Below are 27,053 nucleotides of genomic sequence, written 5' to 3'. Positions count from 1 at the left end.
TTGAAGATGCTGAAAAATGCATTTGATAGCCTTCAACTCTAACCCTGCCTTKAATGGAAGAAAAGTGTTTAAAATTAAAACTAAAAAACCAAACCCACCCAAATTTTTGTAACCAGATGGCTTTAAATATATCTGCAGATGAGGCATATTTTTGAGCAGTCAGGCTTCCTCTGGAACTTAACCTTTGGTGCAGTTAGAGTAAAATTCTTTTGTCTGTGAGTTAAGTATGTGAGATGTTTTAGTTGAYGGTTTCATAAAGACTGTCACAAGAATGAAACTTTCCAAATATATCTTTGAATGGCTCCCTGGGCCTTGGCTGTATGTAAATATTGCACAGAGAAGATTGGATTGCATACTCTAGATGTACACTTTGTTTTCCAGACACCGTCAGTGATGACCTTAACAGCTTGATTTCTTAGTTGAACATTTTGTATCCATCATAAGCTATCTGACATTGTGCTATTTTTAACCATTTATTTTTCAGTGTAGAAAGCCTGACCAGCATTTCAAGCCTTACCTGAAACAGCACCTGCCTAAACGCTTGCACTATGCCTACAACCGAAGAATTGAGGATGTCCATTTATTGGTTGATCGCAAATGGCATGTGGCAAGGTAAACCCTTGCTTTTGCTTCSATCCTGATTTTCACTCTTCTTTTCTGAGGAAATGGGTCACTTAGAATTGCCCTGTGTCTTAGCATCCTGCTCCTGTACCCTGTGAGCAAGASGAGTTTTGAACTCCTAGTGAGGTTCAATAACATTTGGTGCATGAGAGTGTGATTTAGAACACAAAATATTTTGAAGTGAGGGAAAATCAGTTGCTGGATGGAAGGGAGAAACCCAGAGTGATTTGCTCAAGCAGCTTTGTGGTTTTTGAGTGATTAGCTCAAATGTCGGAGCTGATAAGTTTTTAACGAGGTGCAAGCTTAGTCCTACTGGGGAGCAGGGAATATGGGAGGAAGGGGTAGGCTTATGTGGTCAGAGGATGTTAGGGAGCAAGAGTCTGAGTAGGTGCAGTGGGTGAGTGGAGAGAAAACAGAGATATTGGTAGAGTGGCTGAATGCCTGAGAACATGTACATGGATATGACAGGATGGCCATCAAAATGCTGTGCTGGCTGTGTATTGTTTTTCAAAACAAATCCACAGAAAGCAAGGATGCTTTAGCTCAGGCAAAACTCTGGTTTGGGTTGCTCTTACCCATATGATTCTGAATTTTTGGTTATAGAATATGGGCAGTGTTTATTAGTTGGCTACAAACTGAATGAGGAAAACCAAGTTGGCACATACATGTACAGATAACAGCAGAGGAGTAGCCTTTGTTTCTGAATTGTGCACAGCTTTCCCTGTGAATACACTTTGACACRTGTTGTGTATTACACTATGAGAGTGGTAGGGTCTTTTTGCATGAAGCTGACTCAGTGGTTCTTGGAAGATGACACAGCTTTTGGCTCATGGCAGTCTGTTATGAGCTTTAAATTATGGTAGAGTTTTTTGCCCATATAGCTGCCAGGCAAACACACAGTGTTTTGTAAGTGCCTTTTGACATCTGTGCTTATCTTTCCATGAATTATGCAAGGATCACTCTGCTGAAGCAGTGAATGAGAAAACCCATTTGCTTTCTTGCATAACTCCACTGGAATTATGCTGGCAGGCTGCCTTGTGGCTGGGGTTATGCATATTTCAAAGAATCACAGTCTGAATTTTGGGCCTGTAAAAGCTATAGTTTTAAGAATTTTGCTGGAACTGATGGGATTGCCCAGATTGATTTACATTTAGTAATTTCTTACTAATTATATCAGTCTTTCTTTGCCTTACTTATTAATTTTCAGAGATCTCATTCACCATTCTAATTCATTTGTTAGTGTAATTTTAATTGATAGCTACAGCCAAACGGTAGTTGCAGCCCTGATTGCTGTAACTCTCGTAAKTTATAAGGCCAAAATCAAACTTTGAGCATTATTTTATTGCAGGTGAAGAAATTAATTGGTAGTATTATGTGATCCTCTGCACATGTATTGCCTTTACATGGCCCTATAAAACTGTATAAAAGTATGCTGATACAAGCTGGTGATTATAGTTCCCATGAAGCAATACTTAGTTTTCCACATACTTTGTAAAAAAAACCCATCTCAATAACAAGCTGATATTAYCATTCCTATGGTACAGCACTTATTATCTCAGCTATTAGTCCCTATGAAAATCTTTGTCTTTTCAGCTTTGTTTCTGTTCCCCATTTTTGTTTATTGGCCTGAAGGCAAACAGGCAAAAGCCCTTTATAGCGTTGTATGACATTTGCATATCAAAAATGGCTTTCTGAGAAGCCTCTATTGATCTTCTGAGGACTGGAAGAGTATGGTCCAGTGCCTCCAGTCTGCAGGAGTTTATGTGATAAGAGAATGTCTGAGAAAATAGTAGATACTAAGRTTTTTATCAATAATAAGATGGGGAGTTGAGGGAGAAACCCTGGTGATCCTCTTTAACTCTGCAGTCCCTACTACTGCTATTCAAGAGAGATAAACAATGCATTGCCCTGTAACCTTATCCTTCCTGCCCCCARAGGATATTGTCAGGTCAGCCACTTTTGAGGAAATTTTCTAATACTTTTTCAATTTAGGAAAGCTGTGGATGTTTACAAGAAACCAACAGGAAAATGTTTCTTCCATGGAGACCATGGCTATGACAACAAGATAAACAGCATGCAGGTATGAGCAATGTCTGGGAGGGTCACTGAAGACAGAAGAAACTGAGTGTCTCTGAAATGTAAACATTCCGTGAAAACCTTCTACATTTTAATGCTCTTCTTTCATATTCTTTCTTCTTTTCTTTTTTTTTTTTTTTTCAAAGACTGTCTTTATAGGTTATGGCCCTACCTTCAAGTACAAGACCAAAGTGCCTCCTTTTGAAAACATTGAACTTTACAACGTCATGTGTGGTAAGCTGCCTGCTAGAGAAATTGCAAATGCAGCATGTTATTTTAACAGGGCTTCATTTAAGCACCCATGAGCTCATGCCCTGAYTTCCTCCCAGTGTTTTTCTCCCAGTCCCCCTTTCCCAAGCATTTTCCAGGAGGGCTGAAGGCACTTCTCAGGGGTCTCAGTTTGCTCTGTAACTGACCACAAAAAGGGATTACTATAGTTTTGATGTGTACAGCTTGACAGAGATCAAATGGACACCCCTACAATGTGTGGTATCCACATCTCAGCTGTCCAGTCTCTGTTCAGAGACTGCTTSTGCACCTGCACATCTCATGCAGCAGCTAAGGTTGATGACTTAGTTTTCTATGGCTTTTCCTGGTATGATTATGTTCCCCAAATTCGTACTGAAACCGTGGAGAAGAATCTGATGATGTATACAGATAGTCCTTAAGATCTTTTTTTTAGTACTGATTTTCCAGAACAATAAAGCTTTCAAGGTGTAATTCACAATAAAACTTTAAGGTGTTTCAAAGATATAATTCACTTTTTTTCCCCTCCAAACATATATTATCTAATGGATAGTTAGCCGTTATATAAATCTCTGTGTTGCAGATGTTCGGTGTAAGGTCAGCACACTGACTGTAGGTTTGCACTGGAAGCTGAARGAGTAATTATAATAAAACTTACTCCAGTTTTTAATTTTCCAGTGTCTTGATGCAAATTAACGTTTTGTCATAAAGGCAAAGATACTATTCACGGGGCATTTTGCAATTTTATGATTTGGAGAAAGATCGGTGTTTTTATTACATTGAAAGCTTTCATTAAYTTGCTGTGGGGATAAACATTATTACTAATAAATGTCTTGGCTCAATAGAGTTGATGCTGAATACATGTTTAGAGTCTAAACACCATTTATTTTTSCTTGGTGCTTTCATAGATCTGCTTGGATTAAAGCCTGCTCCCAATAATGGCACCCAYGGAAGTTTGAATCACCTGTTGAGAGCCAATGTTTATAAACCAACTGTTCCAGATGAGGTTGCTAAACCACTGTATCCTGTAGCTCTACCTTCTGCATCAGATTTTGATATAGGATGTACATGTGATGATAAGGTAGGTRTTTAGGAAACCTCCACTATAAGCAGTAGTTTTTGGTAAAACTGTAGCCATTTTCTTTCTTTTGAGAGGGTTTTTGATCTGTAAAAATTCCCCAGATCTCTCCTGTGAAGTCTTTGTGCCCTCTTGGAACAATTTTTGTGGAAGAGGAGACAAGAAAATCATCACTGTCTTATAGTTTTGTTTTGTTAAATGCCTAGTAAAACGAGATGTCAGAGTGCTCCAGTGGTCCTAATTTTGTACCTTTTTTTTCTGTTCTTGAGAAGAACAAGTTGGATGAGCTCAACAAGCGTTTTCATGTCAAGGGAACAGAAGGTAAGAKCCTGGTGCCTCAGTTAATAAAAGCTGATTCCATTTTCTTTTGTAAATTGCTTTGCATCATTAATACCAGAGCAACTCTTGGTGTGGTTTAGTTAATGTGTAGTAAACTCTTTTTGAGTAACTCTCAAAGTAGCACACAGACACACATGAGATATGTGGGCAGGATGAAGTGCTCCTCACATGAGGGAGCAATACCTTTTGCTGTAACCAGGACTAAAGCTTTGTTCAAAGTGATGCGAGTTTTAACTCTTCCATTCCATCACCTTTGGAAGTTTTAAGSTCAGATCTGAAGGCAGAGACATGAGGAAAGGAGAGGGTGCATGAGGCTGTGCTCTGTTCAACCACAGGCTGTAAATGGGGGAAAAAATAGACTGTGTTTGCATGCTGTGTTTTACCACAGTAATTCAGGCTTAAGTTCCACCTAGAAGGGATGCTACAGCTGCTTTGACAATCTCTGGCCAGGTTGTAATGCTTGGCTCTTAGGGTGCAGGTTACACAATGAAACAAGTGTTCTGCTGGTTCAGGGCTGCTCAGCACAATTCTGTTCCTCTTCAGTGTCTGAGTCAATGTTGCTGCCAGGAGAAAGCATTCCCAGCTGTCCTGGGCAGTCATTCTGCACCCTCTCTGCTGTGAGCCAGCACTGTCTTCTGTGTGGCTGCACTCTYAGCTGCWTCAGGGCCATGGTCCAGGTTAAAGWGGAGCAATAGGAGCAGAGGAGAGGGGATGGGAACTGCTTTTCTAAGCAGCACTACTGCCTGAAAGGTGAACCAAAGCAGAGCTTTCCTTCTCAAGGAAGAAGATCCTTGATGTGATCAGCATAACAATTCACACCATTTCCCTTACCGTGACAATTGTCCATATTAGCAAATCCTGAAGCTTCTGAATTTAGACATGGGKTTTTGCAATTTTTGTTAAATTGCATTGTTCAGATGATTAAGGAGATTTGGTTTAATTTACTTACAGATGTATTTTCAATTTCTCTGTTGTGAACAGACAATGCAGCCTATCCTTTAGTTTCTAAAGATTGTATTATTCCTCTTCTTTGTGAGTTAAATCGCCTTTCTTAAGCTTTTATCTTGTTAAACTGATTTTCCCAATTAATGAAGAGCTACTCCTCACTGTGGCAGTTTCTGGCATCAGGAAAAAAACACTCACTGTTGTAGTTCAAATCTCAATATCTTTACTTTGATTTACAGTTTTCATTCTTCTTCAYTATAGTAATATAAAAATAGTATTCTGCTGTTTTTTTAAGATGTAAGCATTTAAACTGATTGCACTTGCTCATTTGTCAGTTTTCTGTTAAATTGCATGATGTGTCCTTATTTAAATAAGTAGTTCTGCTGCATGCAAGTTTTGTTTTACTTCATGACAAGTTGTAGCACCTGTTCACAGATCTTCCTGCATTTATTTAATTCGCTTCTCCCACACGGTGCACCATGTTGTTATTCACAGGCAGAAGGAAAAGATGACTTCAGCTTCTCTTGAATAAAGCAAGTTTATCATCTTTGTCCTTAGACCAGGCTTTTCCTACTTTTTTTCTTTTGCCCTACGAAAACATCCTCTGTTTGTACTCATGCCCTAATAAAACATGCCCTTTTCTTTCAGGTTAAATGCCTGTCTTGAGAACTGTGTTAGGCCACTTTCCRTGTTTCTGTGTTTTAATTTCCAAAAGCAAGCCAAGTGTGTTTGCCAAAAGGTTATCAAATTCAATGAACGGTACAGGGTAATGCAAGATTATCCAGGAAATTTATTTTTCTTTTATCTCTTTCAATGTTTTTGTCTGTTTATAAGCAAGCTTGTCAGAGTTATCTAAGGACATTTAACCATAATGTATTGCCAAGACAGAAGAAGGGCAGTTTTTACAGAGCTGGAGGTGTCTTTTTGTAGCCAAAGTTAGGAAAAGGTTTTATTCGTRGTTTGTTTCTTTCGTACTACTGGCAAAAAATAGCTCATCAGTCTTCAGAACAGACCTGTATCAGCCAAGTGGGAAAAAACTACTCTTCTAGTGAGTGACCACTTTAGCCTCCCTTTGGAGAGGGACTTTACAGAGARCTTAGGAATGTGTGAAAGTCCAGAGAAGAGTGACAGGACTGATGGAATAGGGACTGCATTAAAACTGGAAAAAAAGTGCTTATCAGCTCATGTGTGACTGAGCTGTGGACACAAAGATCGTTGAAGAGTCTCCTGTGTTTGGAAAAACACTTTCTCTCYATGTTGTGGCACCGACAAGCTTTCAAGTGTAGAAAGGACTTTTAATCCCAAAGGGTGTTGTGAGCCTGGAATGGGGATCGCAACCAGAATAGCTGAAGATCTGTTGTTCTCTCTGTCAAAAGATTTCCTTAGTAGTTATTCAGGGTYAGTATCCTATTAATGATCATTGAAAAATCAGCACAGGATGGAAAGCCAACCCCCTTTTTTTTCACCTTTAAGATTTTCAGTAATAAATGTAATTTCTTTTGATCAAATTTCTTTTGATCTTTAGAGAAGCATCTTTTATATGGACGCCCTGCAGTACTGTACCGCACAAAATACAATATCTTGCATCACCATGACTTTGAAAGTGGCTACAGTGAAACATTCCTGATGCCTCTCTGGACATCCTACACTATTTCCAAACAGGTAAGTGCTGTCTCTACTCTTGAAATGTGTTTAAAAAATCCTGGGGAAATYTCTCTGGTATCTGTATTCTTGAAGTCCTGAAATTTCCGTCCCCCACAGAGATTTTCCTACCAAAAATTATGTCAAGCCCCTCTGTAAACAATGCCCAAATTCTTTTATTTCSTTCATGAGATAAGAATTTTAAGGCAAAGGGTTGTATATTTCTTGTCCTGTTTCAATTTTAAGTTTTGTTCGATGTGGGTTTGTTTTATTATGAGCAGCTTCGTTTGAATTGTCTCCCATGGGGATTTCTGCTCCCTGAAGAAGGGGCTGTGCAGCAATGCAGGAGCAGGATTTGGTTGCACAGCCAAGTGGTTTATTTTACTGTACACAAGGCCTTCTGTGTAGTCTGCCAACTGTATGACACAGTTCCCTTTGATCTGTAAAAGCTGAAATTACATTTTTTTTGTTGTCTCCTTGTTCCTCAATGCAGGCAGAGGTGTCAGGTGTCCCAGAGCACCTGGCCAGCTGTGTGAGGCCTGACCTCCGCATTTCTCCAGGGAACAGCCAGAGCTGTGCTGCCTACAGAGGCGACAGACAGCTCTCCTATGGGTTCCTCTTCCCTCCTCGTAAGTTTTCRTAGCTTTTTAGTATCTAGGGATTTCGTAATTTTCTTGTTTTGTTAGGGAAWACCTTTGGTATGAACATACTCCAGGCAAACCTCACCAGATATAAACAAACTGATTTTGAATTCAAACACCAGTAAGATAAACACATTTTTAATTGATAAGTCCAAATTAGACTCTTGCTTGTAAAAATAAAAGCTTCTACTATCTTATAGAAATAATGATAGTAGAAAACCTGTGTAAACGAGTGTCCTTGATTCTCCTGATGCAGTTGCTTTGCTTCAGTATTGCAGCAGTGATCTTCTGGGATTAGTAAATGTTGAAGGGGCACAACTGTTACACAGTTGTGAACTTCATTGCTCTGCCTTCCTTCCTCACTCAGTGGCTGAAACATTCTATGGTGGATTTGTGAAATGGAATTACTGGTACAGAGGCTTGCTCAGAACTAGAGTGTAATCCCATACTCCTCTCCTAGGAAATTGCCTCTTTTGTAAAAGCCTGCAGAGCAGCTCTCTGCCTTTTGAGGCAGCAGAAATAGATGAGCTATATGAAAATACTTTGAACTGATTAGCAGTTGAAGGAAAGGTAAAAGCCTTCCTTTCCATGTTCAGCTGTCACATTAAAGACAAATTATGTGTCTGTAGTGTGCACTTCTGACTATAGTATTCAGATTGCTGTTTAGATTACACTATTCCCTTTGGTTAAGGGAATCCATTATCTCTGAATCCATTTTCAAAACATCGGTATAATTTTTTAAAATTCTTACATTTAATCTTATTAGTATTCTTCTGTTTCACTTAAATTTTCAGAATTAAGTTCCTCTGCAGAAGCAAAATATGATGCTTTTCTAATAACRAATATCATTCCAATGTATCCTGCCTTCAAAAGTAAGTGCTTTTTCCACTACTATACATCTCTTTCCCAACAAGCCTTTTTTTTACTGTGTGTTGGATTATGAAATGAATTGATGGGAGAAGTTCAGAACAGAAAATTTAGTTACCTGTAGCTAGAATACAAGTGGTCACCTGTATAGTGCTAGGTATGGGCAGGCAAAATACCACAAGAAAGGATTAAGTTTTAAGTGAGGTTTCTTTTCCTTGGTGCTGGGCTAAAGTAAGAGCACAGACCTGCTGTAGATCAGCAGTTTTGCTTTATGCCACAGAAATTCACTTTCTGTAAGACCATTCAGATTCTCTTTATAGCCAAGACTCTACAGAAGGTACTCAGGCAACAGCTGGAGCCTGAGAGCGTGCACAAGCCTGGGAGTGTGCCCTTGGCATGTTGTAGTTCAAGAACAAGTGATTAAGTTTGATTTTTCCCTCCATGCCCTTAGGAGGAGACTGAACATATTTATTACCTATACACTGAAAAGAAGAGAAAACCAATCTATGGAAAATGAGGGGTGATTTAAACCTGTCTGAAACTTCCAGTGCTRCAGGGTTATATTATTAACATTTCTTTTGTCTGCACATCCCTTTTCTCTCTAGTCTTGCCAGGAGGTAGAAAAACCATCAGGCTGTTCTGGTGGCATTTTTGGCTTGGCAGAGATTGAGAAGCCTTGGAAGAATCTCAAGAGCCTGTTYTTGTGAGATTTCCAATTCAGATTTTAGGCCAGAGAGGTTTGGATAAACATCAAAGCCTATGGGAGCCTTTTTCTTTTCAACCAGAAAAGAGTGTTTTTAACTGAGAAACCTCTGTGTAGGACCAAGTGGTGATGTTTCTGGAAATTTGAGCAAAAGCACTTACTGATTACAGAGCAAAAAATTATCGGGGATTTCCCACTCTTGAATCACTTCATAAAATTTCTCTTTGTGCTAATGTTAATCTAAGTATTTGACTGAAATGCTAATCACACAAGAACAACACACCACTAGCAGCTCATTTTGTCGAGTGGCTTCCTCTTCATCACAAGTGGGYGAAGGATTCCTTGCAAAAAAATGCTGGTACTAATGTAATTTCTGAGGAATTACAAACCACTCCATGTGTGCAGGTTGCAGTGCTGAGAGCCAAGTATAAGCTCATTAAATGGATCTTTTTCCACAACAGGTTATATAGATGGTAAAAGTTTTCTACTGTTCTGGCTTTGGTGGCAGTGCTGGCTGCAGAGGCCCCCTCCTCTGCTTTGYTTTGGTAATTCACTGTGCCATCCCATCCCCATAGGCAATAATTCTGTGTCCATCTTCTCCATAGTGAGATTGGGCTAAGCAGTCAAAATGATGCCCCTGTGCTGGCACCACATTGCCCTGGTGTTGCTCTGTATGTGGTTGCACTTACAGAGTGTGTGGGAAGTGGAGTAGGGATCTGATTTAGATACAAAACTCGAGGCAGCGGGGGGAKGGGGGGAATCCTTCCCTTTTGGACTATTTTTATTGTTAAGGTATATGCACTGTAGGAGCGAGCAGCTGGAGGAGCGCTATTGCCACGTGATTGCCACAGCTGAGATTCTTGTTAGATCATTGCTGGTGGGCATCAACCCCAGCTGGGACTGAGCAGGGTTAGGACAAGGGGTATTAAGGGAGCTTTCTGAGGCTGACATTGCCACCATGCCAGGGAACCATGGACTTAAAAGTCTGAGCTGGCAAGACAAGAGTTAAACTYTCACAAGACTGAGAAGTTTTGTTTACACACACTTCTGTTAGTTAAAATAAAAAAGAAAAAAGAACTAAAAGAATGGTGTTACTGGAGATTCCAGTGTGTTTCCCATCAAGAATCTTAACTTGTCAAGATTGAGGAGAACATGGTAGGAAAAAGTGTGTTGTGCTCTTCCCAAAGGTTACTGTAATGATGGGACTTTGGTCATCCTTGATAGCACCTAATTTAAAAGTTATTTTGTATCATAGGAGAATTTAACTGAACAAATGCAACCTTTCTATTTSCSTTTCTTTTAAAGGTTTTAGCTTTAMTSATGSCGCTGTATCCTTTTTAAAATTAATAAAAAACTTTGCAAAACATTACCACCCTAGCACAAYTGCCTGTAAGCAGATAACAAAGACAAAGGCAGTGTTTACAGGGATATCAAAAATGTGTGAATAGATGTTTCTACAGCTTGGTGAAGGAACAGCCTAATCTCTGTGCAAGGCCTATGACAATGCCAGCCAGGGAGTGGTACAGTGGATATCCTTTATCACTGGTTGGGGAAAAAAAAAACCAGCAGAGAACAAAGAAGTYTGAATAGGCTTTATTGACAAAACTGAATGAAGCTACAGTAACTCTGTMATGCTTAGTCTTTGATTTCCCCACYGTCATATGAATAATRTCCACTGAATTTTTATCCTCAGGAAGGAAGGAAAAACTTTATAATCTTGACATGTTTTGACTTATCCAAATCTYGGTCTATTGTGGTGTTTTTGTTTGTTTGGGGTTTTGATTTTCTTATTACTTTCAGTTGATTGGTTGGTTTGATATTTTTCCTCACAGAGGTATGGAACTATTTCCAAAGGGTTTTGGTGAAGAGATATGCCACTGAACGAAATGGAGTCAATGTAATAAGTGGACCARTCTTTGACTATGACTATGATGGTTTACATGACACACCTGACAAAATTAAACAGTAAGAGTTTGTCTTTAAATTGGTTTGCTGTTGCTTCTCTTAATGGTGGCTTTATCTTAAACKATTAATTATCTGTGCATTATTTGATTTTATGGAAGGGTATATAATTTTCTAGCTTTTCTTAAATTATTGGGACTGAATGCCCATGTAGGTATTACCAACGACAACGGTAAAAATAAGGAATTGACAATTCAGCAGTTAACTGTTCACTTTGACTTTGAAATTGTGCTCTTCCTTGAGACAAAGCTGAATTAGGTTCTGCACAGTCTATTGTCTCTAAAATTCTCCAGAACCTAAGAGCAGTGCTATGAGTTACATGCTCAAGTCTTTTGTTTAAATCAGTAAGGCATTCTCTCCATGTGTCTGAGCTGAAGAAGCCTTTCAGCACTGCATGAGGTCTTTTTGTAGCACAGTATGATCTAATTGGATGCTCAGTTTCAATAGTGTTCRGGAATCAAGCACATCTCAACAATGTATGTGTGTCCTCACACGTAGGAGAGGAAAGACCATGTTGTTTGTGTAACCTTCCAAACAAGTTCATCCTTTGTGGATAAATATTTGCTTTATTTCCCCAGGTTTGTGGAAGGCAGTGCAATCCCTGTTCCAACTCATTACTATGCCATCATAACCAGCTGCTTGGATTTCACTCAGCCAGCCGACAAGTGTGATGGACCGCTCTCCGTTCTCTCATACATCCTTCCCCACAGGCCTGACAATGATGAGAGCTGCAATGTAAGTTCTGTTTTACTACTGCAGCCCTGTGGTAAACACGTCCCTGGGACATGTAAAAACCCAATACTATTAGAAGCAAGTGCTCACTGATATGTCTTGAATGAAAGCACAAGGTAGTACCTCTGTTAAGTATCATTAGCTCATTAGACAGAAGCATTCCTCCATGATACCAGCAAAAATATGGAACTATTCCTGCACCTAAAACTATCTGGAAGAGCTGATGTGCAGTAGGTTGGCAGTATTCTCCGTTGCCTATAGCATTCTACATTTGTCAGTCTTAACTTCAGAGCAGACTGGGGGGAGGTTGTGTGCATAGACATTCTGTGCTGGCAGCCAGCCTGATGTTTTTATGGAGGGCAGTTTCCATATGCAGGTACAGTGCAATCTGATTGCTATGGCAGTCGGGGTGCATCAGTCAGCATGTTTATATCCAACCCACACTGTATTAAAAGTATATGCTATAACCTTCCAATGGTAGAATAGCAATWCTTGCTGTTTCCAGAACACCTTGATTCAAGGGAAGAGTTTGGGTTCTTATTACAGAAATGGCCAAACACCCTCCTGGTTTCTTTCCTATATTCCATTGGGATGCAAGRTCCTCTACTGTGAGAGTCTTGATGAAGGCTTTGGTTTKGCCAGCACTGCAGRAAGTGRCATGCACACTYGGCAGGTGATGGTGTGGCAGAAGGRSSCTGGGTCCCCTGTGGGTTCCAGCTCTCTGCAAGGACAGCAGAGCTCCCAGGCAGCTGTATTTAGACTTGTCCTTCCGCCTGAACTTGTTCTCCCATTACACAGCTGTGTGGATTCCTGCACACAGACACTTCACTACAGGCTGCCAGGAGACTGTTTCCTGAATGAASGCATTAATGTTATGAATTTTGTATTGGCAGAAAAAGTTAAGACTCCTGTTCCAGCTACAGGCAGAAATAGTCATTCCAACTCTGTACACAATTCACCTGGAACACTGTTTTTTTCTCACTCATCAAACAATGGTTTCCTGAATGAACACATTAATGTTATAAATTTTGTATTGGCAGAAAAAGTTAAGACTCCTATTCCAGCTATAAGCAGAAATAGTCATTCCAACTCTGAACACAATTGACCTGGAACACTGTTTCTTTTTCATTCATCAAACATTGCCTGCTTTCAGGGCCACTTTTTAAATCCATGCTTTTGGAGCAGTATCCCTCTCTCTTGAGCAGGTCTGGCTTTCCCTGTTTAGACTCTCAACTGCTTTGGGCAGAGATGTCTTCCACCAGAAGTCTCGGAAAGTCCTACATATATTTAATTGTGGCTTTTCTTTGGACTGTTTTTCTCTGAATCAAGATCCAGTTAGTGATCTGGAAATTACTACTTTGGCAGTTATTAGTGTCTCTGCCCTTGTAACTCTGCCCATATGTAATTTTATGRCAATAACTTATTTTTTCCTCCTTATATTGCATGTTTAATCCTCTTAAACTGCTGAAATAATTTTTATGAGCTCTTTACAGTAATGGCCTCTTTTAGTCTTTGATTTCTTACATTTCAAACCACGCTTCTTTTCTCTGTAGGTCACATAGGTCATGGTACTTATGGTGTATGTATTTACAGTTCTGAGAGGAACTTAAGTGCTACTGCAAAGTCATTAGCAGATATTGGTCCATGCTTTTTATATAGCAAAGAACCAYTCCAAAAATATTAAAATGTTGCTCTTGAATGAAAACACAGGCAAWTTTTTGCCTTTGAAACCCAGCGCCAGTCTTACTTTTGCACATGGTGTTCCCATCTTATTTGTTCAAAGAAATGATTGTGTAAAACCTCCCCATGCTTCATGGATGAAATGCATGGGATAATAGAGGAATTTTACCTTAACCTCTCCAAGGTTTTCTTTTAAAAATCTAAGAAATACTAGCTTTTCCTCTGCTCTGGTCTAACTGTACAGACATTCTCCCTCTTCACACAGCTATTGAAGAACACCACTACTYTTCTCATCTGAATTTGTTCTTTTTCTAAACTGTGTTTATTCATGGTGAGCTTATGCCCGTTTATTCTTCTGTCAACATTTTTCTATGGCTTAAATAGCCCTTCTTTGGGTTTTACCCTAAAAATTATTTATGATGATTCTCAAGGCATATACTTCTCTCTATTCATGGAACACCCAGGATCTTTTTTGCTCTTGTAAGAGAGGATGAGCCTGTTGGTAGACTTCTTATGTGTTCCATCCAGTCTGAACRTTTTCCATCCAGTCTGAACATTTTCCCCCGCTGGATCATGAATAAGTACTGCAGCTGAGGTCTCAACATGCAAATGGTTTTCTTTCCAATGGCCATAATTCCTCTGATGCTACCAATAATTTGCTTTTTCCAGAGTTGTCATAATGGTGGCTCACATTCATGCACAACTGGTACACTCAGGTCCTTCTCTGTGTCAATTTACATAACCCAATTTCATGCTTTACTGGAGGCTTCTGTGTCTGCATCCTCCACTGTGCTATTCCAGTCTCCTCTGCACTGASAGGAGTTTCTGATTGTTGGTGCTTTTTCCTATCACAATAATGACCTTGGCACAAGAAGCACATGTGAAAATATTACACAAAATCCTTTCCAAGACTAAAATTAAAGGAACTCTAGAAATTACTAGAAACTTCGTCCAGGCCATTGTTTTCCTTTTCAGCAAAACCTTTAAAKTTCTTCTCATAAGTGAGTTCCTCACCCATGATGTCTACATGCATCATGTTCAGCTTTCCATTCAGCTTTCCATTTGATACTCAGAGATACTATTGTCCTGGTACTTTTTCACTGGATTTTGGATTAGCATYCTAATTGATTGCCTATGTCTATTTATTTCCATGTTTTCAATTGTTATTTCTTCCTTCTAAAACTCTTTATTATTGAGGTGAGACTAAGCACTATAGTTGGAGAAAACTGTCATTTTAAATGTATACACCTTGTTCATTGTTATGTGGCAATCTATTACTGTGTTCGTTGGTCATTGTATTTAAAATCCTTGCTGCTGGACCTGTGGTTTCATGGGCCAGGAAAAAACAAAATGTAGATCAGTTGATTGAATTTCTGGAGCTGTGCAAATGCTGTCTTGCAGGATTAGGTTTAAGAAGCATCACAGTCCAGTGATTTATTCACTGCAAACTGCTTGTATTCAAATAAAGCGAGCTTTGTATCTCGCTCACAACTTTCTTTTGAGCTCTTCAGATTTCTTGTGCAGAAGAAAGGCTTGAAGAAAASAAAAATGTCACAGTGGCTGCATTTGATCTAACAACCCTGTTGAGGCCTGTTTGCAGCTCCTGATTGCCAGGCTGAAGGCTGAGCAGGGCTTCCAGTGGCTGCATGCTGCCAGGTGACATTCCTGGAACAYGGCACTGTAGGCAAAGGGGAGTGAACAGGGCGCACCTCCTTCTCTTCCCTCTTAATTTGCCTCTTTCTTTTCTTGCTCCAGACCTGGTTTTGGGCCTCAGGTTTTTAGAGATATGGAGAAGAAAGCTGGTTTGGGGCTGAGAGCTTTGAACCAAACAAGCTCTGACTGGGTCATGGCTGTTTGCTTTAGAGCAGCCAGCTGTGATGTGTCTGGTACTTGGCGTCCTCTCTGTGCAAACCAGCACGCTCACCCTCCCTCCYGGTGTCGGGTGACCCACTTCCTGCTCTGTGGCACAACCACTGCATTGCACAGGCTCTGGCAGTGCTGSAGCTTGGTCTTGATCCATGAGAGGATCACTTTGTAGGGGGACCTTGCTGAGACAGTCAGAAAAGGGTTCATTTCCAGGAAYAGGCCCAGGAAGAGATTTTTATCAGCAATTTCCATATCACACATGTGAACATATCAGGTTGTAACCTGAGTTACAACCCTTCATTCCTAACTTGCTTCTGTAGCAGTGGTGGAGACGTAGTGGCCAGAGAGGCCAAAGGGGGAAAAGTCCTGTTTGCTTTGCCCTTTTCCCACGTCTGCTCCCTGTCGTGCAGTCCCCAGGCCAGGGGCAATGCTTGTGGCACATGTTGCTGGACTGCTTATGGCACACAAACAGCCAGTCACTGCAGTGTTTTGCAGGGCTGATTTTCTSATGTGTTTGTGAGTTACCTTAGTTTATGGATGGCTCCAACATGTGCTGGTGCTGGCACAAGGCATGAGGCAGCAGCTACCCCCTAAGAGAATATAACCTGACCCAAATCATTCTGGCAGCATGACCTTCCTGAATTTTTTTTTGGGGGTATCAAGAAATGCTTGGTGAAATTCTTTTTTCTGTCAGTGAATAAAACGTATGTTTCAATAACAAGAGTTTCTAGGTACCTAATAGACCATTGTCCCAACTGTGTAATGAATTGTAAAGGTCTCCTARAAGTAGAGTGGAAAGATTAAAATAATACTGTGTTAGATAATGTGGTGGTCAATTGAGAAAAATGTGTAGGCTTAGGATTCAAAGTCGAACAGCCTAGAGCTTGGGCTTTGGTGATACCAAAGTGATTAATATGGAGTCTTTTCTGTGAGATAAAAAAATATGAGATTAAAAAAACATGGAATGACCAGTGGATCTTCTAAAAATGTGCAGCTGTTCTTCTGAAACACTAGGCTAGCTTTTCCTAGATGATTATGGTCATTGTGCCAACCCCCTCCTAAAATGAGTACTGAAAATAAAACTAGAATTCATCTTGCATCTTAAATGTCAAAGCTGTTATCTTGAAACTCATTTACCTTATTCATTCTTGAATAACGCACAGAGTTTCTTCAAACGGAACAAATGTGTAGAAAAGTTGCATTCGCTTTTGGAGATGATTTTTGACAAGACTTGTTATAAAACTTTTTTTTTCCTCAGAGTTCAGAGGATGAATCAAAGTGGGTTGAAGATCTTCTTAAGATGCACACTGCGCGTGTGCGTGACATCGAACAGCTCACGAGCTTGGACTTCTTCCGCAAGACCAGTCGCAGCTACACAGAAATCCTCTCCCTAAAGACATACCTGCATACGTTTGAAAGTGAAATTTAGCTTTCTAACCTTACTCAGTGCATCCTTTTATCAACTGGTGTATATTTTTATATTGTTTTTATATTTATTAATTTGAAGCCAGGACATTAAAAATATTAGTATTTTAATCCCGTATCAAATCTTAAACATTAAACCTTTGTGTCATTTGTTTTGTTTCTCTAATGTTTAATGTAGGTATGTCTCTTGGTTGATTTAGTAGTGCTTGTAATACTGCAGTTTGAGTCCTTACTCTGAGCTTTTAAGTGGTGCTGCAAGGTTTGATGCGTGCATCAAGGAAATACTAATTTCTCATGCTCCTTTACCACACTTGTAGTCCTGTACTGTATATCAAAATACTGAACATGTAAAATTACATTCATTTACTGATAACTGTGTGACAGACATATTTAAACACTATAGACAAATAGCATCTTAAATATAATAAACCACACATTCAGTTTTTTTAATGTGTTTTGATTTCCTTTCACAGGGATGTTCAGAGGGGCTTGCTGAGTGCTGACAGATCTCTTACTGGGCAGAGCCCTTCTCAGGAGCTTAGGTTTGCTTAGGTAAGAGGACTGCCAGGGGCCCAGGTGCCCTGCCCTGGTACTCAGCAGCGAGACCATAAAATAGACACTCACAGCAGTCATTACTGGTTTGGTTTTGCCACACAGTGGGAGCTGGGAGGGGAGGATGCTTGCTGTCATGAGCTACCCCATGCTTGAGGCCACTTGGCCCTGCTCTGAAACTGTGGAGGGGATTCAAGATGATAACATCTGTTGTCACTTGTAGATGTTGTCACATCTGTTGTCACTGTGTCACACCCCTCCTCTACCGCAGCTGCTCTGGGCTGGCTCTGTCATCCTTTGCTTTGACTTTGGGGGAAATTTAATTAAGACCGATACTGAAGGAGGTGACATTGCTAACATGTAGCAGTGGGCTTTTAGCTAGGAAGAGAAAATCCAATTTTTGTCATCTTGTTGTCATGAACAGAGTCTGAGACGTGTTCCCCAAGTCTGAGTCTGAGGCTTAATGCCAAACCTCATCCTCAGAGGAAGTCCYTTGGCCTGATTGCACAAATACAGCTTCTGGTACAGTGCACGTGATTTAGAGCCATCACCCGCATGGTCAAATGAGTCAAGCCTCTGTTTGCTACTTCAGTGCAGTAACAGTCTCCTCACATCTTGACAAGCCCCTACAATTGTCATTGAGGGCAGAGTCCCAGGAGAATGGAGCAGACACTGTTGTGTCCTGGTATCTGGGTAATGGCCTGATATGGCTTGGACAGCTTTTACAGAAGACATGTGCTATGGAACGCTAGAGTAGCTAGATGATGTAAGAGAGAAGTTATTGTTTAGAGTACCTTTGAGGCTGAACCCACTAATGGTGCTATTGTAAAGCCTTTTGGGGTTGTAGATTTCCTTCTCTCCACGAAAGTTGTTTGTGTCTGTTTTCTTCTTGAGTGTTGCAACTGCTGCAGGGGAGGGGCTGGAGAGAGAGAGGCTGGAAAGTATTTCAGCCATGTACACAGATGAGTAGCCAGGTCTCTTAAGTAAAATTAATCTGGTGAAATTTCAGCAACTTGCATCCCTGAGCATCCGAGAGAAAGTAGTAAACTAGAATTATGTTAACATAGATAATAAAGTTCTTATGACCAGTAGGTAAAAATTTTTTTGTTCCAGGTGCCAAATTCTATTTAATTTAGAAAAGCACAAAAGATGAAGGTTTTAAAATACCTCCAAAATGTTAGAATGGAAGTTCTGATAACCGCACAAAGCTACGGGAAACATCTTATTCTTGTAACTTAAAAAATTGTCTCTTGTGGTTGTCTGGTAGCACGGAAATATTTTCCTGTGAGCTTTCAGCAGGGCTTCTTGCCATTATCAACTTCATGTTCTTACATGTACTACAAAGGGTATTTCCTTTGGATTTAAAAGAGCTTTTTCTTAAGACCTAGTTCCTTCAGCATGAACTTTAGGGATGATTTAATGTGGTGGTTCATAAACTAAAGTAAAGACCACCACTGCTGTTTTGCTTTGACATTAATCACTCTGTTTGGACTTTTTATTAAATTGAACAAATTATGTAATTATTTTATTTTCTCCCAAAATAACATTAAATTTATACCAAAGGAACATTTAAGCTCTGGAAAATAATCTTGCATTCAGAGAAGTTTGCTTCTGAAATACACTTAGGAATTGAAAATTGTTGGGTAAGACAGTTTAACTCTTGGTTTCACTAAAGGATGATGATTAATGTAGAGGGAAATGTCATTTTTTTGACATTTTGAAGTTTGTTACTGTGACAGTAAATACTAGTAATTTACTTCTGTCCTGCCTACCTCTCTTCAGCCTTTGGCTCCGTGCTCTTGCATGGTTTTGCTGTTTTATTTTACTSTGTTAGCAGAAATAACTGCTGAGAAATGTTTGTGGTGACTTCTGTGCATGACATGGGGTACTTTTCCCATTGAAAGATGCCTTATCAACACAAAAGCTCTAATGCAARGCTAAAGCATTGTAAAGCCCTCTAAGCAACATGAGCTCTGCAGGAATAACAGATACTTTAAAGGAAACTTGTAATTTGCCTTTGGTATTCTTTAGGGTGAATGTTAGCCTAGGGCAGAGGGAAGGAGCCCCTCTGCTTTCCARTCCTGTTGGACCATTTTGGAAAGATGAAATACCACTTGTTTGTGTTAGATGTTGCCTTTTCTTGATATTWCTCTGGCTTCAGCAAGAGGTCTGTTGAGAAGAACAAGCACTGAATTTTTTTGTCGAGCAAACACTGTTTTTGAGGGTTTGAGTAGTGATGAAAATTTGAGGCATGTTCAGTGGTTTAGAGTCAGTTCAGTTGAGCAATTGCCACAACAACAGAAACTGTAGTTGTCCTGCACACCTAGCAAAGTCCTCTTGCTCTGGGAGAAATCCTTCAGAGGCAGTTATGCAACTGGAATAACCCTGCTACAGGAAACTGTCACTTTTTTTAACCCCTTTTCCAYAGTCACACATCCTTAATAGATGAGCCCTGGAAGCAGGTCAAGTAATGTCACCAACAGAATGGTCATGATAGTGAAATTACAGCACAAGTCACCATCCTGTCCTGGCAGTACCAGAGTACTTAATGACTAATGATTATGTTGTATTCTGTTAACAGCTTGATCAGATTGGTACTTTCTACTTGCTGTTTCCCTCTTTGCCATGTCCAGCCTTTAGCCTCTTTATGGGGTTAGGTACAATATTCAACAGTTTCTGCACTTATTTGAACATTGGTTCTGTTGTAATAGCAGAKCAGTTTGTGTTRTGTTWTAAAGCAGTTTCAGCTCCAGATGARCAAGATGAAAAGGTTTGTCAGGTCTGTGCCATCTTGTGAAGGTTTTCTAGCATTCACAGATRTGTAGTGTGAGTAGTAACTATKCTTAATTAGGCCAGTCTTGCTGTGCCCCTGGAGGCTGCTCTAAAGCAATCCTGCCATGATCCCTTGCTTCTCAGTGCTTTATATGCAGTCAGTCAACTGAATGTGTGAAGATTTAAGACTTTAACAAATGAAAACACACATGCGTTTCTTGTAGGAGAGTCCAGAAAACAAAACCAGTGATGAAGAGATAGGAGAGGAAGTGACACTTCAGGGGASAGAAGAGATTAAACAGTCCAGGAGATGCTGCTAGGAGGGAACCATGGCTGGAGAAGATTTATTTGGCAGGTTTATGAAGTCCCCGTGTCCCCCTTGCATTTGGCTTCTTCCTATACATCAATCTGTTTGGCACAACAGGTGAAAATGGCTCTCTAATTCATGCATACAGCCAGGAAGCAAATAACTTTCCAGGAGAGCTGAAGGAGTTTCACTCTGAAGGTGTTGCTGGTTGCAGGAGCAGAACAGGAACCTGGGGAGTGTCCAGCCTGGACAGTGAGGACAGAGTACAGGACCTGACCTGAAAGAAAGAATTTTTTATGCAGGAGCTGATAATCCAGCAATCCTTCCCTTTAGTCTCACATCCACATCAAACACCTTTAATTACCTTTAAATTTGTATTACATTTGTGTGCAAATTACCTCAGCTTCTCTCTGCAGGAGACAGAGRAGATGCTGCTTGCAGTGTAATTGAGAAAATTTTTCCTTTAAATACTTTTTTAAAAAACATGCAAGCCCAACAGAGGGGCAAATTCACTTGTTCTGCCCTATGAGAGAGGGATAAAACCAGGCTTTCTCAGAGCAGGGCAGAGTGGGTGCTGCAGAGCTGCCACCTTCTCTCTGCTCCAGTATGGCAGCAGCRTTTATTCTGCTGGTTTGGCAGAGAGAGAGAGACAAATGAAACTTCACAATCTTCCTGGGAGGCTGCTCTTGCCACAGGCGTGGATGAAACAGTGGCAGGGAGAGGTTGGATGGTCTGTTTAAGGGCATGCATAGAGTATGTAAAGCTGGTCACGGTGCTCCTATGTGGGGCTTAATAGGTGACATTTTGAAATAATTTCTGATAGTGCTATCACTGATGGGACAGCACAGGGTAAGTTCTGTAATGCAAAAGCTTCAGAATTGTGGCTGAAATAGCATTTGAATGCAGGACAATAAGCAAAACTCCCTTCATTTGGGGGCAATAAATAACGCTGAATTGGTTTTCTATTAATCCCATGCATCAAAATGCTTTTTGTAGTCCTTGTTCCTTAGCAGAGTCCTTCTGTGTCCCAGAGGGATGCTACAGTACTTGTCAGTCCCTTCTGTCTCTAGTCCTAGTCCAGGTCAGTTTTTGACCAGCTTCAATTTCCCTTACTGCATCTCAGAACTCTGTTGCACTTGACCTGAGAGACAGGGTATAGCCATGAAAATACAAGTATACTCTGACCACGATAGATCTGCCAGCAAATGACTAATACCACATTACTGTGCATCTTCCAAATGGGGGAAATGTGTTTGAAATGTTTGAAGTTCAGCCCTTGTTCAAGAGAAGAGCAAAAAAGGCATTTTTAAACATTGTGGAAAAATACCTAATCTCATTTCTTTGCACTTGTTGTGTAAATACAAGATAAGAGCAATATTCCCAAGGTTACTGCAAACAGCCTGTCACTACAGAGTACAAACTAACATTTACTAAAATGTATGTTGACATAAAAAACAGCATTGCTGCAGTCGCTGTGGTAAAAAAAAAAAACCCACAGGTTTCTTTCCCTTTACAAGTCAAAAGTTTGGGATGTAACTTATTCAGGTCCTGCCCTCGCAAAGGAAAATCCCTGCCCTGCTTGCAGCATCCATGGTATGTGCTCCAGTTGTTCTTGAGCCTTACCTTCCTGCGTTACCTTATCTGCTGTTCTCCAAACCCGGTGGGGAGAGGCAGATGGAGGTCACCCAGGTTTCATGTGCAGTTTCACCATGGAGACAGCAGCAGGCAAAGTTAGTAACTGTGGATTAGCACAGCTGTAACTGATTGACCCTAAAACTGGAATTTACTAGAAAAGAGGTGGCATTATTTGACATCATAAACCCTCAACAGAAAAAAAAATTAAATCCTTTTCAGGGGATGTTTTCCTCAATTTTGTTTTTCCTGCCTGTGTGCAGCAAGTTCACAATTGTTTCATCTTTACTATGTGGAAGACTGATCTATCAGAAGAGGCTGGATGCAGAGGAAGCAGGAACTTTGTAAACATGCCAAATAAATCTCCAGCCCCAGTCCTCTTCTGGCATCATCTCCTGGACCTTCAACCTGTTCAACCCCTCTGTCTCCTGAAGTCGGAAACTTCTCTTATGTCCTTACACAGCAGACTTTTTTTCTGTTGACTTTCCTGTTTTATTTCAGCTTTGATCTGTTAATCATCTGCAAATAGCTTTAGTCTGGCCAACTGGTTCTTATCTCTGTCAGGTCTTACACACTTCTTCTGCAGAAAAGAGGATGTGGAAATGATCCTGTTATATCCCCATTTTCATTTCCAGTGCAGTTAAAACCCAGGGGCAGTTTTTGCAGATAAAAACCCTCTTCAGTGTATTTRAGCTGGTGGCCTTTACCCAGGTGCATGTCTTTGTTTGAAGGCATTTAAAGTCACTGAGGGTAGAATGCCAAAGCTCTCATGAATCAACCAGAACTTCTCCACAGAGGCCATGACYAACTAGATCATTACTAACTGAGAAAATTAGCTATTAATAATGTCAATATTTTCTCCTCTGGGACTAGAAAGTTCAGACCCAATCCAGATGAACCAGAGTTCAGGTTTTATCTCAGCACTGACTCTGACAGGTTTCACCTGCTCCCTGCTGGATGCTCTCTGTCATTTGTACTTACAGTCTTTTCCATGATTCTAGCTGGCTTTTGGGATGTGTTTCGGGGTTCATGGACATGGTGTTCTGGGTCAACAGTAACTACAACCTYTTCTTCCTCTTCCATTGTACTACCACATAAACAGTTGTCCCTGCTTCCCCACGGGCCCCTTGCTGGACTCAGGACTGTAGAACACTGTACCCCTTTGCAGAGTCCAGAGGAAAAGACAGTAGGAAGAAGGTCACAGATGATGTGTTATCATCTCCTGGGGTGTATCTAACCTGTGTGGACTACAGCCTGGGCAGATGTGAACAGTCTTTTCCCATGTGATAAACACTGAATCCCCAAACATTATTTGTTAGCAAAAAAAATTAATTTCTAAGATTCTCCTTACTAACACCAAAAGAAACACTGTTGTTTGAGGGATCTACCAAGTGATATTTTTATAACAATCCTTTAAATGCAGTAAAGAAACAGAAATTTGCAGAAAAATGCAGAAAGCCATCAAATGCAGCGGGATCATCTGGGCCAGCAGAGGTCTAGAGTGAACTAAGAGTGCACCTCATGGCTTTCACAGTCTATGCCTCATGATCTAATCTAACCTTTCTCAAAAGGTTTCCATATGCATTCATGAAACCTKGGAGCCCTCCTGTGGTCAAAATCATGAGCTATTCTTCTGGCTGTTACCCCAAATCTGATGAAGTCAATTCCATTTTAAACTTCCTCCTTGGAGTATTAATTGTGAAAAGTTCAGCCACTTCAGGAACAAAAAAGCTTAGATGSTTTCCTGGGGTTTTGTGAGGGTCAATCTCATTACATCTCACTCCCCTTGGCCATTGTCGGGTGCTGTCCACATCTCTTCCAAGACTGACATATTGCCTGACAATCTGCCTATTACTTCATCTTTCTTCCCTCCATACTTCTCTTCCCTGCTTGCTGTCCTTTGTAGGCTTCTCTCTGCTCTGATCTAGGTTCTCACCATCAGTCTGTCTCAGAACCTTCCAGTTGTGCATTAAATAGTGTAATCCACACAAACTCCAAGTTTACTGTCTTGCAGGTTGGGGAAATACATGATTGAGAGGGCTTTGGAGTGCTCAATGTTAACGTTGTGCTGGAGTTGTAGAAAAAGTGTTGCATTTCCTCYGAGATGTCATTTTGTGGCCTTTGTAGAGCCCCTCAGGAAAATTCTGTTTCCACAAGGGAAATTGCTTCCTTTTTAACAGCATTTCATTGCACATGAGAAGCAAAACTGCTGGGAATCTTGAGCAGGTTTGTGAGGGAGTGGGAAAGGATGAGGTAAAAATGAGGAAGGGCAAGAGGAGAAATAGCCCCTTTGCTTTTGCCTTGTGGGGCTGACACAGAGTGTTCCTTTCCTGCTGTGTAACTAAAGGGGAGAGCACCCACAGAGCTGGGCTGTCTCGCACCCTTCACCAGATCCCAGCAGGTCCCTTACAGATATTGGATTCACTCCACAGTGGCTGCAGAGAAGGGTGAGAGCCTCAGCTCTTCCCTCTCTGCCCTGGAATTTGTAAGGCACTTGGGTATTCATGAGGGTAAATACTTTCAAGGCTTGCCATTTGTAAGATAATACAGCACATACCACCACAAGGGCTTGAAAAGGATTTGAAGCTTCTAGRTTGTACTAGTTACAACATTTGAAGATACAGAGGATCATGGAAAATCCCACCCAAAATTTCAGCATCAAGTATGCACTAAGTCTCACAAGGCTAGCTTAGGATGGGGCAGAGTTTGGAGCTTTGTTTTTATCATAAATTTTACCTGACAAAAAAAAAAAAAAAAGTACCCTAAACTCCACAGTCTTAAAGGCTGCATTTCTGAATTTCACTCAAAGGACTGTACAAATAACGTTCAGTAATGAGTTTTTGAGATCACTGCATCCCAACTGATGCTGAATGTAGCTGCTCTAGGAAACTTCTAGTAAGAACTGCAACAGGCAGCTGGGGTTAAGCTTTTGGCCTCACTCCTCTGAGTGAAAGCTAAATCCAGAACTTTAATGATAAAAAAATGGCAACCCTTAATGTGTTCATGGTCAGATTATATCTTATCCTCCTTATCCCTTCTGTGTCAACATCATTCTTATCCTAATAAGCTTGCCTTCCTTACTGGTATTTAAATAATCCACCCACTCCTTTCCAAAATATTTTTTTGGCTGGTTGTTTTTTTTTCCTTTTTTTGTGTGTTGTTTTATTTTTTTAACCTGCAAGCACATTTCTTCTGAATAAGAAAAGAAGCTGTTGCAACWGATTCCTGAAAAAGAGACTCATTTAATATTTGTATTTATTTTATGGATTTAGATTTATGTGAGCACATGGCTACATTTATGCCCTGAGTACCCTTATTTAATTCTAGTTTCATAATGTGGATGTCATAGAGAGGATTTTCCATTCTCATAATTAAATGTACACTAGCAAATAAAGCTTGCACAAAGATAATGATTTTTAGCAGCCCTTCAGTCCATCCCCACATAATTTAGTGTTAGTTTTTGCCTGAAGATATATTCTTATGGGACTTCTTAGAGTGGTTTAACAAGCCACCACCTCCAGCACAAGGTTAAATTTCTTGCTGTGGCAAAGGCAGATGATGTGATATTSCTGGGCTTTGGGCACAGACCCTCAGCTGCACTGAACTGGCTGAAGAAGGAACTGCCTCCTCTCCTGGCAAGGGTTTTTGTTTCCTCAGTGGCTGCAGAATTGCTTGCCTGTAACTCATTCCAGGAGAAGGAATAGTTTRTTTCACTAAAGGGTTGAAATACTGGAGTTCTACTCATGTGGCTCATTTTACTTGCAAGGGGTTAGGAAGCAGCACAGGATATGCCAAGAAAACAAGAGTGGAAATCCATGATGGAGTGATTGAGATGATCTAGTGGGGACTAAAGATATTTTCATTGGAGAGAGATGGAATTAGGTGAGATGATACATCACAGCCTTTACCTGCTTAAATCACAAAGCAGCCTGATTATTTTAAATACCTTTACTAACACTTCAGACAAACCCGGTTACCCATATTGGTTCAGGTCCTGTAGTGGCAGCTGTCCTATATGGGGTAGCTGAGTCTGTTAAACGATGCATTGCCACCCAAAAGGACATCTTTATCACTTAGGCACCTGTGTCTCCATCCCCTGGCACTTCATCCTGGGTCTGCTCCCAAAAGCAGTGACTGGGGGCTCAACTGAGTGGCTGTTGGGTGTTAACAAAGGGAACCTCTACTGTTGTTCATGAAAAGCAGAAATGAGGGCRTCTGAAGAAAAATACTCTATAACTGTGATAGGTGTTGTCAGCTGCAGTGTTATTAGCTGGCCAGAGCTAAGCAACTTTCTGGTTTGCTGTGCTTTCTTCTAAATAGCTCTGTCCCTGCTTGTGCAGGWGGGATGATCTCTAAAGTTCCCTTACAACCCAAACCATTCTGTGATTTCATGATTCTATGATTCTGTGATTCTAAGTACCTCTTGCTTAAGTGAGCTTTGGTCCAAAGCAAGAGGACTTTGCATGTGTTGAAATAATCATTTTAAGGCAGTTGCMCGAATACCTAATTGTTCAATTAGTCACAAGACTTGATTTTAATGGCACTGACTATTTCTGTGAACTACAATAGGATTCCTTACTTGCTCATAGGCCTGAAAATAAGRTTCTATCACTGCCCAGCTCTATTCAGCAAAGCATTTGAGGTGCTCCCTAAGTCCAGGTATGTGTTTAATGCAACTGCTGATGATGTGTGCATGAAAAATACACTCTTCACRGGAGTGACAAATAGTTCTGACCTGGTGATGTGATTGAATCATTTGTGTGATCTCCTACCTTCAACAAACTTTGACTCCGTGAACTTATTTCAACTCATACAGGTCATTGTGTAAAAATCTGGGCCCAACAGGTGCAGTAAATAGAAGTGATGCTTTGCCCGGTGTTTTCCTTCAGAGGGGACCTTCACAGATGCATCAAAAGACCTGCCAATCAGGAGAAAGCAGAAGRTGCAAATACTGGGTGTATATTTTGG

General features: G+C 40.5%; 1 protein-coding gene across 5 annotated transcripts in view; it reads left to right on the top strand.

Moving 5' to 3' along the window:
- The window catches only part of ENPP2 (ectonucleotide pyrophosphatase/phosphodiesterase 2), a 56,928-nt gene extending 39,651 nt beyond the window's left edge, over positions 1–17,277 (top strand). For 2 of the 5 annotated variants that reach the window (XM_057367885.1, XM_057367900.1), the window contains exons 15-25: positions 485–612; positions 2,614–2,701; positions 2,844–2,931; positions 3,852–4,024; positions 4,291–4,342; positions 6,831–6,967; positions 7,440–7,575; positions 8,382–8,459; positions 10,990–11,122; positions 11,698–11,854; positions 16,656–17,277. In XM_057367885.1, coding sequence (XP_057223868.1) covers positions 485–612; positions 2,614–2,701; positions 2,844–2,931; positions 3,852–4,024; positions 4,291–4,342; positions 6,831–6,967; positions 7,440–7,575; positions 8,382–8,459; positions 10,990–11,122; positions 11,698–11,854; positions 16,656–16,826 — 1,341 coding nt within the window. In that variant the 3' untranslated portion in view covers positions 16,827–17,277. The remainder of the gene's footprint in view (positions 1–484; positions 613–2,613; positions 2,702–2,843; positions 2,932–3,851; positions 4,025–4,290; positions 4,343–6,830; positions 6,968–7,439; positions 7,576–8,381; positions 8,460–10,989; positions 11,123–11,697; positions 11,855–16,655) is intronic. The other 3 variants (XM_057367893.1, XM_057367909.1, XM_057367876.1) reach the window with 3 other exon arrangements.
- Positions 17,278–27,053: the final 9,776 nt, after the last annotated feature.

The sequence above is a fragment of the Malurus melanocephalus genome, unplaced genomic scaffold (assembly GCF_030028575.1).
Source record: "Malurus melanocephalus ecotype Western Australia unplaced genomic scaffold, MMel_1.1 scaffold_3, whole genome shotgun sequence".
NCBI classification, from domain to species: Eukaryota; Metazoa; Chordata; class Aves; order Passeriformes; family Maluridae; genus Malurus; species Malurus melanocephalus.
This window is presented reverse-complemented; position numbering and strand designations above follow the sequence as displayed.